The following is a 20,457-nucleotide window of genomic DNA, read 5'->3' on the forward strand; positions in this document are numbered from 1 at the left end:
CTTCGACAATCTAACCTTAACACCCTATACAGGCCAAGGTTATGTGGAAATTTTAAAAAATCACTAAAGCAACCACTACATCATTGTAGTGGCATCAACCAATCTCATTTCCTTCCTCATGAGCTTGAATCCAAAACATAACCCCAGGCTTTGACGATATGTACATTCTTCACATCATCACTGCTACCATGGATCCCAAGCACAAGTCAGAGCAAGAAGCCAAGGTTCATATGACACACCAATGCCTCTATCCTGTTTGTTTTAAATATATGGATTATTTTTAGTGTAATTCTATTCTGTTTATTATAAAGCTTTGTGAACTGCCAGGCAATTTGATTTAAGTAGGTGGAGGCACAGAAATGCTGTAACAAGAAAATGACTCCTTTCTGAAGCCTCTGAAGTAGTCAAGCCCAATATTATGCATTTTACTTAGTAATTAGTCTCACTAACTGGATTTTACTCACAGGTAAATTTGAAGACTTACATTTAGGATTTCTACAAACATAAATATGTAACACCAAAACTTTTTTTTTTCTTGGAATCCATTTGATATTCTCAGAGACTCTGTACAACAGATTGTTCCTTTTAGTGGCTTGTTTACGAACATACTGCCCTTCTTCTTACAAGAACATTGGAAGCATCTTCCCTGTTGAGTTTATTTATCCAGTTTTGGCTGTGACCTTAGCAGTTTGCTTTAGATTTTTGCCAAAGTCCAAAGGGTTGAGGTTTTTGACCCAAGTAAGGAGTTTTAACCAAAGTAAAGAGACCCAAGTAAGGAGTTACTTCAAGTAAGAAGTTTGGGTCTTTATCTCAAGAGGAGACCCACTCCCCTTAATTATACATACAAATACAGTAAGTTCCATACATACATGCATCTTCTTTATCCTGGAGAAGAGAAGGCTAAGAGGTGATATGATAGCCCTATTTAAATACTTGAAGGGATGCCATATTAGGAGGGAGCTAACTTGTTTTCTGCTGTTCCAAAAACTAGGACCCGGAGCAATGGATGCAAGCTACAGGAAAAAAGATTCCACCTCAACATTAGGAGGAACTTCCTGACAGTAAGGGCTGTTTGACAGTGGAACAACTCCCTCAGAGTGTAGTAGAGTCTCCTTCCTTAGAGCTCTTTAAACAGAGGCTAAATGGCCACCTGTCGGGGATGCTTTGATTTAGATTTCCTGCATAGCAGGAGGTTGGACTGGATTGACCTTGCGGTCTCTTCCAACTCTATGATTCTATGAAATATGCTTACTTACATATAATGTGTGTGTACTTGCCCTCCAAGTCCCCTCTCAACATATGGGGGCCCCATGAATTGCATAGGGTTTTCTTAAGCAAGGAATACTCAGAAGCAGTTTAGCTAGTTCCTCCCTCTGAAATATAGCCTACAGAACCTAGTATTCACCTAATGTCTCCCATTACTAACCAGTGATGACCCTGCTTAGCTTCCAAGATCAGACAGAAACTGATGCCTTTAGGGTATTTAGGCCCCAAACCTACTTATATGCATGGCATCTACGTACTGCTTTCAAGTGTTCAAACCACTCTGGTTGAAATGCTTATAACCACTGAGATAGGTCATTATTATGCTCTTAAGGAGGGAGAAGCTAAAGCCAAGAGAGCTCCTCACATCCACAAGAAAACAACATGGCAGATGAATGAAGGATTTCCTGATTCATCTGTCATTATTTTAACCATACCAGCTCAGCCCCAGAGTAGGTGGGAAGATTTCTAAGGTTTATCTTATTAAAACCCACCTAAATTTCTTCTGATTTCCAAACCTCCAGATACTTTCCTCTTCCCAAAGTTTCATCTAGTTAAGTGCTTTTACTGCAAGCCTATTTCGAGGAATTTAGCGGTGGCTTTCTGTACCAATATCTCCAATCAGTTCCAAAAGCGTCATTAGACATTTCTTTCATTCTGTTCTGCCAAAGCATCTTGTTTATTTCTCAACAATGCAACTAGCCAGCTTTTCCATCAACTATTATGAAAGACATTTAAGACCTAAAAGGGTCATGACTTCATCTTCTCTCAGAATGGGCAAGCAGGGGAATGTTTGTTTCCGACATCACTCCTTGCTCAATGCTAAGCTACAATTGGCGTGTTTAAAAATTGTGTTATCTTGGCAAACACCAGACTCTGATCACAAAGCACACTTGTAAGAAAGTACATGATACTTGCCTCTTTTTCAGTATCTCTTGATATACACATCCATTGGTTTTCCTTCACGCTGTATGCCCAGAAGTCTGCCAGGTCCTGCGTACCATCCCAGCCTCCAAACAAATAAACGGTTTCTAATCAAAATTTTGGAAAGAGGCATAAGTTTATGAACTCAGCAGCTTGAAACATAAGCACACTGTCAGAATGTTTGCTTACAACAACTAAACACTTTCAGAAATGTAAAACCTACCTCTTCTGAAGTATGACCGTCTGTCACTGGGAAATACTGAACAAGATTAGGGCACAAACCAGTTGTTTAAGGCAATGAGATCCCAACATGCAAAATAATCTTGAAGGAATCCAAAAAGAACAAGGTGAGGGGAGATCAAGATGACCGGTGGAACCACCATCCACATCTAAGTTTCTGCCACAACATCTTCAAAAAGTGCTCCAAGCTTTCTCCTTCCTAAAAGTTTCAATCCCTCTTCAGGTCTCCTTCCTTGGAGGTCTTTAAGCAGAGGCTGGATGACCATCTGTCAGGGATGCTTTAATTGTGAGTTCATGGCAGAACAGGGTTGGACTGGATGGCCCTTGTGGTCTCTTCCAACTCTATGATTCTAGATACAACTCTTGGGCCCGTTACAAATGGGCTTAAAAGTGTGCGCTCCGCGCGTGCTAGGGTTAGAAAGGGGCATCCTTTTGGACGCCCCCAACCCTAGCACGTGCAGAGCGTGCACAAAATGACAGCGGCCGTTCCACACGGCCGCCGCCATTATGACATCACGACCGCGCCACCTCTATACGGGGCGGCGCGGATGTGACGTTGTCACGCTGCGCCAGGGCGCATAGTGCGCCCCTTCCCCGGCCGCAAAAGCAGCTCCGAAACGGAGCTCCTTTGCCGTTTGCGTCGCTGGGCGCAGCCTTCAGACGGCTGCGCCCAGCGACGCAGAGGAGAAAGGGGCCAGGCGGCCCCTTTCTCCTCCTCCTTGCTGCCGCTTGAAGCCCCAAGCACACCCCTTTTCAGGCTGTGGGGAAGGGGCCTTTTGCTGCTTCCCTGCAGCCTGGAAAGCAGCGGATTGGGGCCTCAGCGGCTGCCGCTCTGGCCACTGAGGCCCCGATCCGGCTGGGAAAGGGGCGGGTGCAGGCCGCCGCTTTTCGGCGGTCTGTAACCCGACACTATGTCTACTTCACAGTAACAGAAAATGTAAACCATCACAAAAACAAACCCCTGAATTGGTCACAAGTTTGTTGGCCACCATCACTTACTATTAGGAAAATAACTCACTGAAGCAGCAGCCAGAATGGTAACTGTCTTTCTAATGCTAAAAATATTGTTGATGTAAATAAAATGTGCCAATAGTGGGGATTATTATCCATGTTTGGCCATTTTCAGAGGAGAGGGGGATTTGGGGTGGATGTCACTTTTGTTGTGGAGGAGGAGATCTCTCTCAGCCTAAATTGGGTGAGGAAAATGTATCAAGGATCCATGGGAGGCTGATACTAGAAGTTGCCTATTCCTGCTTTAGGCCCTTCTGGTTTTTTAACCTGTATTCTGGGAAACACTAGAAATGGGAAAATTCTCTTACTGCTGACAACCAGCAATAGTAGACAAAGAACACATAACACTACTTGTCTCCAAAAACTGGAATTCCTCATCAACAAACAGATATAAGACAGTGTCAGGTATCTTCTAGACAATCCCTGTTTATGGCGGAGGGAACCGTGCTCCTTATAAAAGGCTTCACAATCCCCTATAATGTATGAAAGTTTTTCAGCAGACAAGATGATCTAGAAAGCATTCTCAAAAGGAAGTCTGAAAATTGTTGCTGTAGATCTCCCCACCCCCAAAAAAATCTCTAGCACAGAAAGGTCCATTTCTCTGAAATATATTAATGTACTAGTCCCCAGACATCTGGCCATCTCGCCAAATGATGCAATAATGCTTCTTTTGAGAGAGACAGAGAGAGAGGAAGAGCTTGACCTCCTGCTTGCAATCGCACTGGTGACTGCTACTAGTGCCTCCACCAAAAGGTTACCTTGGGTTATTAACTTTAATTATCCTGCCTTTCTGAAAACACAGGGCAGCCAATGTTCCTTGCAAAGAGCAAGTCCTTTTGTGTTCCTAAATTCCTACAGCTCACAAAACCCACACTGGCCACAATGGCCCAATTGAGAAGCAAGGGAAGAACACAGGAGATTTGGCACATGCCACATACCCTACTAGGCCTCAGATAAAACATCGTGCAAAGCCCAGAGAGGCTACATCAGCCACAAAAGGGGATGGAGGCTAGCAGAAAGAAAACCCACAAGTATCCCAGGAGAGAGGCTGCTACCATGAACCAAACTCTTAAATGGCAAAAAAAACCATCTGCACTCTTATCATTTTCCAGCTGCACTCCAGCACAAAAGTTCCCTCCACCCTATGATAGAATGGGTAACGTTTGCCTTTTTTCTTCCTGTTTCCTTAGCTGATGGGCAACATTTCTTTTTCTATACTATGCTTTAAATAACAGACATTGTTATATATATTTTTGCTTGGCAATTTTGTTTACGAATTACAGAGCCAATACTGCCTCTGTAATAAAGTATTGTTCTGAACTAAAGTGAAACACTGGCCAGACTCCAGAATTTAAAATGGGGTGTGGGGTGGTGCTCCACATTTTATTAGACTGGAACTTTGATCTCTAGATAGATAGATAGATAGATAGATAGATAGATAGATAGGAAAAATAGATTAGATAAGAAATATAAGATAGATAGATTAGGTAAGAAAGATACATTTGAAAGATAGATTAGATAGATATAAATGATAGAAATATAGACAGACAGACAGGCAATCAGCCTCACCAATGGCTATGCTGCTTGGGACTTGAGGGGAGTTGCAGTCCAACACCACCTGGAGGGCCACATGTTTCCACCTCTAGTTTGAAGTCAGCTTTTTAAAAAATAAGGAGTCCCACTATCTTTAAAACATCTTTAAAACATTGGTTTATTCATATTTCTACTTAAAGATCAAACAGCACACATACCCCATCTTCATCACTGAGCTGATTTCTGATCAGAAAGATCTACCTAGTGTTTAATATCAAGCTCTTCATTTTGCCTTAAACATGTTCCTCTCCACTGCACCAGTTCAATATACAGGTAGTTTCTGTTGGTGCTTCCTCTGCTGAGTCTTTTTCAAATTATTTTAAGGTTACTGAAATCTTCCCCAGGATGCATCTGAATCCCAAGCCTTATGAGGAAAGACTTTGGGAGCTGGGGATGTTTACCCTGGAGAACAGAAGGTTAAGAGGTGATATGATAGCCTTATTTTAATATTTGAAGGGATGTCATATTCAGGAGGGAGCAAACTTGTTTTCTGCTGCTCCAGAGACTAGGACCCGGAACAATGGATGCAAGCTATAGGAAAAGAGATTCCACCTCAACATTAGGAGGAACTTCCTGACAGTAGGGGCTGTTCGACAGTGGAACACACTCCTTCCTCGGAGTGTAGTGGAGTCTCCTTCCTTGGAGGTCTTTAAAAAGAGGCTGGATGGCCATCTGTCAAGGATGCTTTGATTGAGATTTCCTGCATGGCAGAATGGGGTTGGACTGGATGGCCCTTGCAGTCTCTTACAACTCTTATGATTCCTCGCTGGGGCTCATGGAAGAACCCCAAACACAAAAGAGGCATTTGAATGGACTGTTTTGTTTTGTTGAACTCCGTAACAACTGGAATTGAAATGTGCTTAGTCTCATCTTCCTCTGCAACCCAACCATCCTGAAAATAGTTCAGACACATTTTGTTCCAAACTGAGCATCTTCAAAACAGTCTAATATTCCCGTATCTTCCAATTGCCCACTATCCTGTTTCTTTCATTTTATAAGCAACTTCATCTGATCTGTACCTTTAAGAAAGGATAGAGTAACTTCAGTGGGCCAGTTTTATATACCCAGAATTTACCATATGAAACTGCAAAATATAAGCCCCAAAATGAGTGGCAGTGAGGACTTCCAAGCGTGTACAGTATGTGTAAAACAGCTGTTCCTACAGCTTCTTGGAAGGGCAAATGGCCTTGCACACACCCATTTTCCTTTAAGTAGGGGAGTATTAGGGACAGGGGGTTTGTGGGACTACTAAAATAGCCACAAGGGATGCTTGTGACCCAGAGGTAAAACCTTCCCTACTTCTTGCTTTAAGCGTTTCTCCTGCCTACGTCAGACCCTTCTTCCACTGCCAGCTCCAAACCAGCCACTTATGCTTCTGGGATGTAAAGTTTAGGCAGTCTAAGAAACAGGAGACCAAATGACACGTACCTACTTTTACAGGAACATGAGCATCAGGGTGAAAGTCACTTAAACAAAAACTTCTCTCCAGTTTGGATACATACATACTAAACAACTGAGGACATGCCTTCCTGTACAGTTTAAGGTGGACACAGCATCCACAAAGTTGATACGTCTTGAATGCCTTTGTAGAAATAACAAGACCTAAGTGAACTGCTTAAGTATGGCAGTGCAAGATGCTTCCTTGCCCTAAAGGTCACCAAGTCAAAAATATACATGTACATCTCAGTTAACAAAATAGCTGCGTTCTTGGGTGTTACTTCTTTAACAGAAAATTTGATGCCAGAGGCAGAAATAATGGGGAAAGAATAGGGATAGGTTCCACACCACACCAGAAAAAAGATGAGCAATTCTATGATTGAACATGTTTTCAGCAACCTTTTAATTAGAAGTTAAACAATACGTCCATATAAAATCAAACAACCGTTCAGGTAAACTTTACCTAAGTAAACAAAAATATTTTGATCCTTCTACAGACAACCAGGAGTCTCTTGCCATAATGTATCCAAGACTCACTTTTTCTTTCACCAGTCGACACTTTTATTATGGCTTCCATTTTGGGGAGCAGACTTATGGATCTAAAGTTTGCTTCTTATTATACTGGGGTAACTGCTTAGACAGGCTTATCTGCCCTTCCCTTTTCTCTCAATTTTCTGTTCATGTGTGCCAAGTAAGGGATTCTGGAGACTACTGCAGACTACTGTTTTAGGCAGACACACATGGCTGCAGTAGGATTGGATAAAGTAGAAACTTGCTCTTTCCCAACTCAGATTTTATTGCACTGTTTACTCTGGACACTCTGCTGCAACCCAGCACTGCCAGTTTGTGTTTCTCTAGCCCTCTTTCACCATCTTCCCACTGCCAAATCTGCTTTAGAGATTTCCAGTTAGAGAGAGGACAAAGGAGAGCTGGGGAGGTGGAAACAGACTTTATACAAAGGAGCATCTTTATCAGAGGTTTTGTTAAAGGAGGTATGTAAGTAATGAACACCAATATCCGGGTTTGCTTCTTTCCCCCCATTTACAAGCATCATTGAGAGACCATTAGATATTGCTTTCAAAGGATGACTAACCAGTGTGCTGACGTGGTTGTGAGAGACAGAAAGTCTTCAATTTAACATAATTTTCCATGATTCTGTTAGTTATCAGAAGAGGAAATTACTATTTAGAGACCTAAATTCCAAATCCCCTGCTAGTGATGACATCCTGTCTTGCAATTTCAAGAAATCTGGGTGGTATTACTTCAATTTACCAATTTCTTTAAAAAGGAGGGAAATAGGAAGCTGCCTACCCTTGAATCAGACCATTGGTCAAGTTAGCTTAGTATTCTCTGGACACCTGCATGGTGGCCTGGGGCCAATTGCCCTTCAGACCCTCCACAGGTCACGCACCCACATAAAGCACAAATACTGTATTTTCTGGCATATAAGACTACTTTTTAACCCAGGAAAATCTTCTCAAAAGTCGGGGGTCGTCTTATATGCCGGGTGTCGTCTTATAGGGCAGGTGCTGAAACTTCTGAGCCAGACTGGAGAATCTACAGTCGCCGCATATGGTGGGGGGAGCTCAAAAATGGCTGCGGCCATAACCCCACCATATGTGATGATCGAATGAAAGCAGTTACCACTCTGATAGTCTTGGAGACAGGGAGGGCTGAGCAGGCAGGGAGAGCTGACCAATCCAAGCAGGCTTTGTATACAACAAGGTTTCCTGCTAAGTGCCTGCATGTCACTTGAATTAAAATTACCATATTGAAATCAAATTTGATGGTTTTTTTAATTTTTATTTGGTGTGCGTTGGAAGAGGGGTAGTCTTATACGGTGATTATATCCCAAACGCTATATTTTAACTGGAAAAGTTGGTGGTCGTCTTATACGCCCAGTTGTCTTATACACCGGAAAATACGGTATCTCTGTTTTCCTTTGCAATGGTGACAGGAAGTAATATCTCAGCTCCATGAAAGGGGGCCTTCTGTGTAGTTTGGGCACAAAAGTTACCTGTAAATTAAACCATTACTGCTGGGGGCTTCAAGAGCCAGAAAAGGGATCCAGGAGACTTTTGCAGCTCATGGGCGAACTTTGCTCAGTGCTGATTTAGACTGTATGGCAGACGCTCTACAGGGTTTCTGATGTGTGGCATCTTTTGCAGCCCTATGAAGAACATGGAGCGGGGACCTTCTGCATACAAAGCACATGTTCTGTTACTGAGTTAAACCTTTCCCCTTAACAATGATGCTGGACTTCACAATTAAAACATAAACAGAGCCAATCACCACAGCTGGATATAAGAACCAGAACAACACATGCTATCAGTTTTAGTGACCATAACAACAACAACAACAACAACAACAAGGCATTCATTTATATCCTGAAGCATGTCTAAAACCAGGCAAGGAATCATACTTTTCAACCTATGAAGGGAGGAAGTTCCTAAACACTGAAATTGTAATGCTAAAAGCAATTGCCAGGGTTTGGAGGAAGGCTTGATTAGTAGATTAGCATCTGAGGGAGGACCACAAGGGTGGAAATGCTCAGATTAATATTAATTTTTGTGCCTCTCTATTGCCAGAGACAAAGGTCTGACCTCTGGTTATGAAAACATGTTCCCGCAGTGCTAATTGCAGCTATGTGCACTGGTTATGTAAGCATCCTTTTGACAGGAGGTACCATCAGTTCCATCACACTGTTGGGTTATAAAACACAGTGCTGCATATCTGATGTTTCTACAAAGGTGGCTGCTGGCTCTATAAGGCACTGTGCAAAATGTTAAGATGGATGCCCACCAGACACGTAATCAATTGGCAGCGGGGATCTCTGTAAGGCGGCTGACTCGCAAGCCAAGTGCTGATTCATCCCCACGCAAGCCACTTTGCTATTAATAGTGTCATAATGCCACAACATCCTATCTGAGGCTCCTTCTGACTCTGGAACCCCAGGCTGGAATTGTACCCATTCAGCCTGTGGTAGCCTCTGCTACCACAATTTATCCCATAATGAGAAGAACAGCATGTACACAGAAGAGAAAAAATATGTTTCCACCCATGAATTAACGTAAGAAAGTCAGTCAGATCCTTCTAAACTTGTTAAATTAACAAGAAGGAAGTCTACCCACTCAGCAGATCCAGAACTGGACAGAATTTGTTTCCAGAAAGAGGACGGAGGAAAGAGAGAGGTTATTTTAGTATTACTACTAGCAATCAGTTATGCTGGTCATAGCTGCCGGTACATACTACATTTGTTATAATTGTAATGGCCACTGGCTTAATGCAAATAAAAGTTGATTTCATTTTTATTTGAGGGAGGTAACAATGAGGGAAGTCTTTGTCAGGCTCCATGGATCAAAAAATCTCATGCAAAAAGGGGGGCAGAAAACTGTGGTCTCTTACATGTTTTGGGGTGGCAATGGCCCAATACCACTAGCTGTGCTGCCTTGGGCTGATGGGGGCTGGGGTTCCAAAACTTCTGGAGGGCCACAGTCTCCCTCCCCTCCACGGATTAACCAGTATGGAGTGGTGAAGTCACATGTCCTGGGCGTAAGAAGGCTACTGGCTATAGTAGATTATTGCTATTTGTCGCGTATTGACAATTACAGTATTAGAAGTATACTGTCTGGGCAAGCAATGTTTGCTTTTGCACCTTGGGATATTGAGATATGTTTTCAAGGGGGTGGATAGAAAGCTATGTTACTCAGCTTGGTCAGAGATTAATGGGTCACCAACTGCCTTCATATTCTTCCCAACAGAATTTCTGATATGTTGCAGAGCCAAAATAAGAATGTTTTTCAAGTAGTATTCCGTTACTTAAAGAGGAAAACAAGTTGATTATTTTTTACCACCATGACAAAGAAACCCATCCTACATGGCAGAACATAAACCTCACCTGAGTGACAAATGGAGAAATTTCACTCAGATGTTCTCAAATTCAGAAACTTTTAGAAGAGAGCTAACATCCCATTTTATGGGCCTCTACACTCAACACTGACTCTTAATGCTTGGGAGATATAAATGTAATTTTTTGGGCAAGATGCAGAATTCCAAAAGCTAACTTTTCTACAAAATTAATGTGTTAGGCAAGCCTGAAAGCCACTTCCTATAACATTTCCCATGTTTAATTTTAAAAATTCTTAGTACTGTATTGCAAAGATCCCAAAATCCTATTAATACCTTCTATCCACTAGAGGGTGCATTTCAGCTGTGTTACTACTTCTTCACAAAATAGGCCTAAATCCAATTGCTAGTAAGACTAACAATAAACCCACTGCATTAGTAGAACTTAAGTAAGTGCTGACTTTCCAAGTCAATGATTCCAATGATAGCAAGTTCATTGGGTCTAATCATGGATTTAGACCCAAATGATTAAATGACTATAATGAGATAATATAGAAAATGATTAAAAATCATATCTCAGCCTGCAGATATACAATCTAACAATGAAACAAAAAATAGTACGGAAATAAGTGGAAATGGGGAGTTATACCCAACTACTCTGAAGGCACTGGATTTTAGAAGCTAAGCAATGTGAGGCCAGGTTAGTACTTGGATGGAGGACCACCAAGGAATACCAGATGCTGTAGGCTATATTCCAGAGGAAGGCAAACACCTTTTGACTATTCCTTGCCTAAGAAAATCCTATGACCTTAATGGGATCACCCTAAAATGACAAGTAACTTGAAAGGAACATAGATACACTGTTCTTGTTGTTGTTATTATTGTTGTCACTGTGTGCCTTCAAACCATTTCCAATTTATGGCAACCCTAAGGCAACCCTATCACAAGAGCTTTCTAACAGAGTTTGTCCAGCGGGAATTTGTCATTGTATACCTCTAACCCTGAGAGAGAGTGGCTTGTTCAAGGTCACCCAATGGGCTTCCATGACGATTCAAATCCTGGTCTCCCAGAGTCCTAGTCCAGCACTCAAACCACTATACCATACTGGCTCTCTCATATACACACATTATTTGATGGCTGTTATATAAAAAGAAGCACGGTTTGCTTAAGTTAAAGTATACTTAAGGCCTTTCTCTTATGTTAAGTAGTCTGGGCAGAACATATGTTGTCCTGAAAAAGAGGTTAAAGGCAAGCCGATTGTATTTCAGGATTGGTTTGCTACTTCATTCTACATTTCTTTTATTTATATTACCTTCTCAAAGTCTTCAAGGACAGTTTATAAAGCTTGGAGGAGTCAAGATGACTAAAATAAACTAGAAGTAAAATCACAATTAGAATTGAATATAGTCTCTAGAGAAGAGACTATTTCACTGAAGGGGAGGAGAATTTATTACAACTAGATCGGTGATTCCCAAACTTTGGCCAACCAGATGTTTTGGACTTCAGGTCCCAGAATTCCTTGCAGTTGGCCAACCTTGAAGTCCCAAAACATCTAAAGGACCAAAGTTTGGGAACCACTGGACTAAATGGATGCTCTGAGATACCAAAATGTCTTTGTGTAACCAGAATTTCAGATTAATATGTATTTACACAAGCACCAAAGTAAACTGGGATTACATTTTTTTTAAAAAATGTTTATCGTGGCTGAGGTAATGGAAAGCAAAAAAGAGACCCAGACTATTACTCAATCCAACCAGTGAAAAAATGACCTTCCAACCATCAGGTCCCAATCATGAAGCAAAAGCCATCCACTGAGCCACTTTCAGAGAACTCTGTGCTGGCCCACAACCAACACTGGCCCCCGCTTGATGATCTTATGTCTCTGGCTGTGGCAACTGCAAAACCTCAGAGGAAAACAGCAAACCTTTTCTGACCTTAGGAGAAACAACTGATGTATCCAGATAAAAATAAGCAATCCCACACTGAGCCCAAACTATGAATGCTCTGGATGCTAATGGAATTTGCCTCCCCAGAGCCAGTCCCAGGAATGAAGCTCAGTAACACAGTACATCACCGAATGAAAGCCTAAAGAACTCCAGGAGATCCTGCAGCCATTATCATGACACTCCAGACTATAAACAGATGGATAGCAGAATGGGTCACTAGGCAGGGAAGTTGGGGCAAACTGGACAAGTCATCTTAAATCCCATTTTGGGAGGAAGGCAAGATATAAATCCAATAAATGAATAAATCAGACCAACAAAGGGCAAAGGCAAGCAAAGAGATGAGGTTCCAAAAGCCTAGGAAGAATAGAAAGATGAATGGACAGAAAGAACTAATCTAGCAAACTGGACCAACAGCCCAAAGTTTGGGAAAGCTGAACAGTTTTGACACAAAACTTGCACAGAGTTCCCAGGAGACTTTCTAAGAAGTCTGAGCAACCTTCTCAGTTGCAATGTCCAACTTGAGGAAGGCCCTCCTCCAGAGCTATGGATTCAAAGACAGAAGCCATTTTTGCTGGAGTTGGTAGAAATGTACTGATTTTGACTCCAGCTTCAAAATAAAAACTTAAAAATACTACAACGTATAATGTTCTGTTAGTGTTCATTTGATATATTCTTTAGTTTTAAGGCACTTCCTATGATACTGTTTAAAAGGTTTTTTTAAATTGTTAAATTTTGATGCATATTTATTTTCACAGTAATTTACTTTCTTGTTCAGAAATTTTAATCAAATAAACATTTTTATATTCTATCATTCTAAGTAGCCTGATGATTCACGTGGGATGGTGAAATGCTGGGTGCTATCTTTTTACTATGGTAAATTTGGTATTAAGTAATTTGCATTTGCCATTTATGAAGGAGTCAGAGCCTGCATCTGCACTGCAGAAATAATCCAGTTTGACACGACTTTAACCGGCATGGCTCAATGCTATAGAATTCTGGGAACTGTAGTTTTGTGAGAAGTTTAGCCTTCTCCGTCAGACAGCTCTGGCTCCATAATAAACTACAGTTCCCAGAATTCCACAGCATTGAGCTACTGCAGTTCTGTAGTGTGGATGCAGCCAAAGTCAGACAGTAGAAAAACAGAAGCATCAGTGTAGCACGTTTGGTCTACCAATTCCCAGCCTTCCCCACCCCTTGAAGGCCTGACTGGCACCAATTTTGGTTTCTTTTTGGAACCAGGTCAAAGCATGGCCTTTTATTAAATCTTTTGGGGCCCAATTTACATTTCAACAATGCGGTGGCTTAGTGATTAAGACACCAATTCTGATGACTGGAAGATCAGAAGATGGGCAGTTCAAGGGCCAAAGTGCTGCATGATGGGGTGAGCTCCTGTCAGTAGTCCCAGCTTCTGCTAGTCTAGTAGTTTGAAAGCATGCAAATGCAAATAGTTAAATAGGCACCACTTTGGTGGCAAGAGTAACAGTGTTCTGCCACATAACCACGAGTCATCTTTGGACAATGCTGGCTCTTCGGCTTAGTAACAGAGATGAGCACCACCCCCTACAGTCGGACACAACTAGACATTCATGTCAAGGGACTACCTTTACCTTTACCTTTTTATATTTCAACCCTTTTAAGGGTTGCTTAAGTCGTCTGATTTATTTTTATTTTGTTTAAATATTTATTTAAATTGTTTATTTATTTCAATTATTTATTTTAATATGGAATTGTTTAAATCATTTTTATCTGTTTGCCATCATGAAAACTTATCACAAAAGAGTGGCGCAAAAATATAAGTAATCAGCTTCAAGCTGGCCACAAAAAAACAAGGGACCTGATATGCCAGAACAAGAACTGAGATGCCCAACTCTAAGAGTAAAATTCTGCCATTAGAATCTGCCCGAAACTATTTCCTTATTTCAGTTTTGCTCTACAAGTGTGCCATATTTCCCTACTGTAACACAGTTTTGCTTGCATTGTTGCACATTTGGAGGACCAGGATGGTCCTGGAAATACAAACCTCATCCCCTTATTTAGCAATGGTGGTCCTTCTGTAGTCAGCCAGTGAACTGAAAATTGTAATAATTACCCACAAAACTGTAGGCTACAAAAGCAGGTACCAAAAATGAAATGTTGTCTTTGAATTAAATAAATAAATAAAAAGGAAGGTGCTCACCTGTCTGAACATCAATCACCATTTGATGACCACCTCTCATTCCAGGTCTGCTGTCTTCACCATCACCTTGTTGCAGTTTGAGAAAAGAGAAAGAAGCCTAATTATTAAACATGGTTTGTTGAGAGGATAAACAGCATTCAATTGGTATAAACTAAAGACAATTTATTCCCAGAATGAAACAAAGTATGGCTATCCCAACATGAAATATGCAGAAATATGCAAAAACAGCCATAGAAAGGAAGTAAGCATATGTGACTGTTTAGAGTAGGAGCATGCTCTATGCAGCCTTGCCAAAAATTATTGGACTGTACCGCCCAACGCCCATAGTCATGTGAAAAGGTGAAGGACAATATGAACTGCAGCCCAATGTTATCTGAAGGAATACAGGGTGCCCACCTCAGGCTGGGGCCACAGAATTACCTAAAAAAAACTGTTTATTGAGTTTCGGCAAAGCTAGACAACACGGAATGGCAGTACCTGGAGTAAGCCCTATCGGCAGCCCCTGGCCATGTGATGATTTTTAAGGCAATAACACCCTTAAGCTGGGACTGGTAACATATAGCTGATCTCGCTGACTGCCTTACTTCCTACAGCTGATCCTCATAAGATCCTGGCTACCACATTCCACACAAACTTGAGTTCCCAGAAAGTCTTCACATATAGTCTACTGCTGATCATGTCACATTAAACTGATAAGCTGACTTTATAGTACTGTCTCACCTTTGGTGCTTTTGGGAATTATCTGTCCCCATCGTGGTTTGTACTCCTGCTGACTGATATATTGGTTGAACAAACCATCTGTTTAAAAAAAAAACACAACACACAACATTAGCTGTTAGCTATACATCCCTTTTTTCCAAAAAAATTTTAAATGTTAAATATGCCTGTTTTGATATGATTCCTTTAAAAAAATTAAAAACATGACAACAAAATCATGTTACGTCTATATGAACTTAAAGCCACAGAAAGATGGGACAGATGCATTGGTAATAAATTTTAAACAATACTAGATAGGTTTATGTAAAATCACTTGAATGGCATTATGAAATTAAACAGGGGTGAGGAAATTGGAGCCAAAAACATTGCAAAATCCCTGTTAAACACGACAGGTATTGACCCTACAATCCCATCAAGGACATGCCCCCAAAGCTCAAAGCCTAGCCTAAAACAAAACTGGATAACAGGAGCACCTCTGCACCCCCACGGAGGGTTGGGGGTGAAATATGTCCCCCATTCCCTCCACAATTACCTACTCCTGAAATATAGTAAAACTAAAAGCATATCAAATAGAAGAAGTACCCAGAAATGTTCTGGAGTCAGGGTGCAGAACATAAGGTTATCAAGCAAAGATCAGGGCGGGTTCATATATATGCTGAGTGCACCCTGAGGATCCCTCAAGCAGATACCCTTTCTACTATGGATGCCTTCCAGTGGGTAAGGGATGAAAACAGGAGACTACCGGAGCCTTCAAAATGTAATGCAAAACATATTTCAGGTCAAACTCATAGGCTGGGAATTCAGCATGTGAAAAATTATACAACAATTTCTCCCCCACCAATTAAAGCTGACATCAAGCATCAAACACTGTTGTCAGAGGGAAGAAAGAAGTAGCATGGTCTGATGTGAATCCAAGCAAAGAAAGGGAGAACAGAACTTCACATTGGAGAACAGAATGATTTTTGTCCAAGAAAGCTCAGGAATCTCACCCAGTTCCATGGAAATCCTGTTTGGACATCTCTCATAGTCATTTTCCCCTAGTCCCTTCAACAGTAAAATTTCAGTTACTGTATTTCCAAACACAAGGAAAATGAAATTCTGAGACATTAGAACGTCTATCATTCAAGACCACCCAAATGAGGAATAGTTCCAGCTTCACAGGCATATGATTAGCCTTAAAAAACACACACACAGCGAAAGTAGGTTCTTAATGCCTTTGGGGAAGAAGAATCAAACAATGGATCAGAGCGAGTCTCAAGAAATGCCACCTCCAAATCCCCATGTTCCTATAATCATCACTCATATGCCACTTTCAAGGGTTCTTCAATACTGAAGTTTCATTAGCAACAGATTTTCATCCCCCTTCTTGCAAGCAAATTGCATATCACCTCTTATTTTAATGTGATATGTTGAAAGGAGGAATATCTAAAAAGGAAAGGTATCTATAATGTTTATGTAGAACTGCCTGGATTGCTTTCCTACCCTAAATGTAGCACTTTAAAAGCACTAATAATGCAGTAAAAAAAGAATTAACTGTAGGAAATAAAACGAGATGCATGGGAAGTAAGGGAGCTATAATTTACTTCTACTGTATCTGGACAGAACTTATAGGGAGAGGGAACTGGAATAAAGAGGGGCAGCCAGATAAATTGCTGTTTGTTGTTACTAACAGAAGATCTTCAAGTGTTGTGCTTCTGCAACTTGACTCTGTTAAGCTGAATCTTGTACTTGCTTAGATAGTAAGAAAGGTTCAGAGACAGAAAGTGGTTGCATTTCATGGAGAAACTCCTAAAATTAAAAGCTAACAAAAATGTTTAAACACTTGGAATTGTACAAAACAGATTCCATGATGACGCGTGCCACACACAACCACTGTCACCACCCCCACTGTGTCTTGCATGGGACACTGGTCTGGAGTTCTTCCAGGCTTCTTCCCAGAACTATCTCTCTCTTGGCAGCAACTCTACTTCCATTCTCCCTGTGTGACAAACCAATAAAGACTTGTTTTGCGAGCTGAACCATCAGTGAGGTCACACTGGCAGGGTGAGGAAAGAAGAAAAATAAGAGAGGGAAGACTTGACTGAATCTTGCAGAAAGCATTCTTCTTGCTTTCTGCCACTGCATTCGTTGCACATTTTGCCAAGGAGAAGCAGTGTGATGTAGGACCCTGGACACCAGAGTTCAAATTCCCACTGGCCAAGGAAACTCACTGGGTGACCCTGGACAAGTCACACTCTGACTGTCTCAGAGGAAGGCAATGACAAACCCCCTCCAAACAAATCTTGCCAAGAAAACCCAATGACAGGCTTGTCTTAGGGTTGCCGTTAATGACTTGAAGGCACACAACAGCAATATCAACAAACAAGCCAAAACCACCCAAGCAGATGAGTCAACAATCCACCGCACAGCCCACGCTCAGGAGCTTGGCTGCATTAGATTAGATTTGTCAGTTATTTAAAATGATACAATTTTAAATGAAAGCAGAATGACAAAAAGAAGGAATCTAGCAGCCTTTTTAATAGATTTATCCTAGCATCAGTTTGCGTGGATGTCAATCCATGTCCTCAGACATACGGATGGAATTAAATACTAAAGCTATAAGAAAACAGCAATTACTTAGTTGTGGAGAAGGCAATGAGAGCCTAATGGGGTACATAAAGATGCAAATGGTGACCATGGCTATAAATTTTCAGGGGGTTGTATAAGATGATACAGGCAGATCAAGCTCATCTGTAGCCTTCAAGTGTGAAATCAACTTATTTGTTATGCCAGAGTCACTTCCCCTCAAGTCAGAAAATTTTCTGGGAACACTTCCCTTGTTATATGTGTTTTGTCATGTGCCTTCAAGTTGTTTTTGACTCACAACAACCTTAAATATTGTCCCTCCATTTGCATTCATGTTATGATTCCTCATGTAATTTTTAAAGCTGGGAGGCAAAGGCCTGTCAGTCACAACCTGCAAGATAGAAGTATTATTTTCCAGAACTGGCTGTAGTTTACTGGATGTATCTGAGTGTCCTCACCTGGGGGCTGTAGGTGACTAGTGCTATGCTGTCATTCTCTGATTTGCTCTGTATTGCAGTATTGTTCCGAGGTACTTCTTGATTTGTTTTTCAACTTCATTGGGTGGGTACTGTAGTTTCAGAAATGCCTGCTTTGTGCTATGAGATAAGTCTCTGCCTTGTGGAATTGAACAGATGCCGTTGTACTGGAGGATTTGGCTGTAACCAACAAATCTGACAGTGTGCTCTAGGAGGAAGCTGGACCCATGTAAGTATGCGTAACAATGAGTGGGCTTTCAATACAATATGGTGCTTAGAGGTCTACTGTGCAACTATACAATAGTGTCAAAACAATTAATTGGTTGTGTGTATTGGTCCAGGCTCAGGTTGATGTGGAAGTTGCTGGAATTCTGGTGAAACTTCTCAAGTGATTACTTGCCAGGAGTCCAAATGATAACAATGTCATCAATATTTCTCAAGCAGAAGATGCATTTCTGGGTGCATGTGCTGATGAAGTATTGTTCCAGATCACCCATATAGATGTCTGCGTACTGTGGTCCCCTGCAAGTGCCCACGGAAGTGCAATTTATTTGAAGGCATATTATTCACAAAAAGGAAGTACTGTAGTTATAAGTAACTGCAAAGCATTAGAGCTTGGTGGCTAGGTGTGCTGTAGCCCCATTCACAGAATTTTACATTTCATAGAATCATAGAGAATTCAGAATGGTTTATAGTCTATTCTATATACGCCATCGGGCCTGAAGAGGAAGAGCCCTCCCCCCTCCTTCCAATGGTCATCTTCTGGCCTGCGAGGGAGTGAAAGGACAGGCTCAACGCCATCAGGCCCAGCCTCGATTAAGAAAAAGAACCCTCCCTCCAGTCCATCCGCCTTGGTCCAGACCTCAGAGGGAGAGAAGAATGCTGGACCTGATCCCCCCCCCCCCCCCCCTCCCTTCTTCTTTTGTGTCCTGTCTTTTTAGATTGTAAGCCTGAGGGCAGGGAACCGTCTATTATCCCCTCTGTTGTAAACCGCTCGGATTCCCAGTGATTGGGCGGTATATAAATAAATCCTATTATTATTATTATCATTATTATTCCTGTGTGGAATAGTGGTGTATAGTGATTGCACAACCTTAATAGTTAGGATGGTGTTCTCAGAGAGGCTATGGATAATCTCCATTTTCCTCCTAACATCTATTGTATACTTCACATAGTTTGGTGTACTGCTGACACATAGACTGAGAATTTAATCCATATATCTAGATGCCCAAACAAAGAGGGCTTTAATGGCTGAGATAATGGGCCTTCCTGGGTCACCTGGTTTGTGTAATTTTGGTAGTAGTAGATGGAGTGTACCTATTCAGGTCTGGTTTTGTACTTCTGTGGGAAATTCTGATAATTTGCATAGTCCCTTCTCATATTCATCAGCAAGATCTACAGATAGTATTCTGTAAAACATGTCATTGGATAATTGTTTCTCAGCTTCTTCTACATAATCCAACTTGAGGGGATTAAAACTAAATTCTAGTTCTGAAAAGATTACTTCATAGAGCAGGGTGAAATTTTTCGATGCCTAACACCTCCTAGGCAATGGCCTAAAATCCCTGAAAGCACCAGATCCCATCTGATTCTGGAAGCTAAGTAAGGCCAGGCCTGGTTAGCCCTTGGATGGGGACCACCAAAGAACACCAGATTCTGTATGCTATATTTCAGAGGAGGGCAATGACAAATCACCTCTGAATATTCCTTGTTTAAGAAAGCCCTATGAAACTCATGATGTCGACACAAGTCAACAGGCAACTTAAAAGCACACACACATCACCTCCCATCCCTACATTATGGTATCCCCTCTAAGTACTGTATATATTCATATATAAGTCTAGAAATTTTAGTCAAAAAAATGACCCAAAAAATCTGAGTCAACTTATTCAGATGTCAATATGAGTACTGTACTTTAATTCTCATAAAAATAGAAACCATCTCCTGGTGAAACGCAAGAGTGGCATTTTCCTGGAAGCATTAACCTTCCTCTATTCTTTTATCTCTCTATCCTTCAGTGTGAACACAAACAGTTATGCCTCCTGCAATTTTGTAAGTTCTTTGGCATTGTTTTCCCTTGCTTCATCCTTTAGATCCTTTATTGCATGACCCTAAGTCTTACTCTCAACTTATCCACGAGTCATATCAAAATCCCTCATTTTGGCCCCTAAACCTGCCCTTGACTTTTACATGAGATCAACTTATTATTATTATTATTATTATTATTATTATTATTATTATTATTATTATTATTATTAACTTT

The 20,457-nt window shown here is 41.2% G+C and overlaps 1 protein-coding gene across 3 annotated transcripts in view; it reads right to left on the reverse strand.

The window, feature by feature from the left end:
• Positions 1-20,457, reverse strand: part of MKLN1 (muskelin 1) — a 145,243-nt gene that overhangs the window by 59,699 nt on the left and 65,087 nt on the right. For all 3 annotated transcript variants that reach the window (XM_042467105.1, XM_042467106.1, XM_042467107.1), the window contains 3 exons: positions 15,157-15,234; positions 14,437-14,502; positions 2,182-2,294 (listed from right to left, as the gene is read on the reverse strand). In XM_042467105.1, the coding sequence (XP_042323039.1) occupies positions 2,182-2,294; positions 14,437-14,502; positions 15,157-15,234 (257 nt within the window). The remainder of the gene's footprint in view (positions 1-2,181; positions 2,295-14,436; positions 14,503-15,156; positions 15,235-20,457) is intronic.

The sequence above is a fragment of the Sceloporus undulatus genome, chromosome 5 (genome assembly GCF_019175285.1).
Source record: "Sceloporus undulatus isolate JIND9_A2432 ecotype Alabama chromosome 5, SceUnd_v1.1, whole genome shotgun sequence".
Taxonomy (NCBI): domain Eukaryota; kingdom Metazoa; phylum Chordata; class Lepidosauria; order Squamata; family Phrynosomatidae; genus Sceloporus; species Sceloporus undulatus.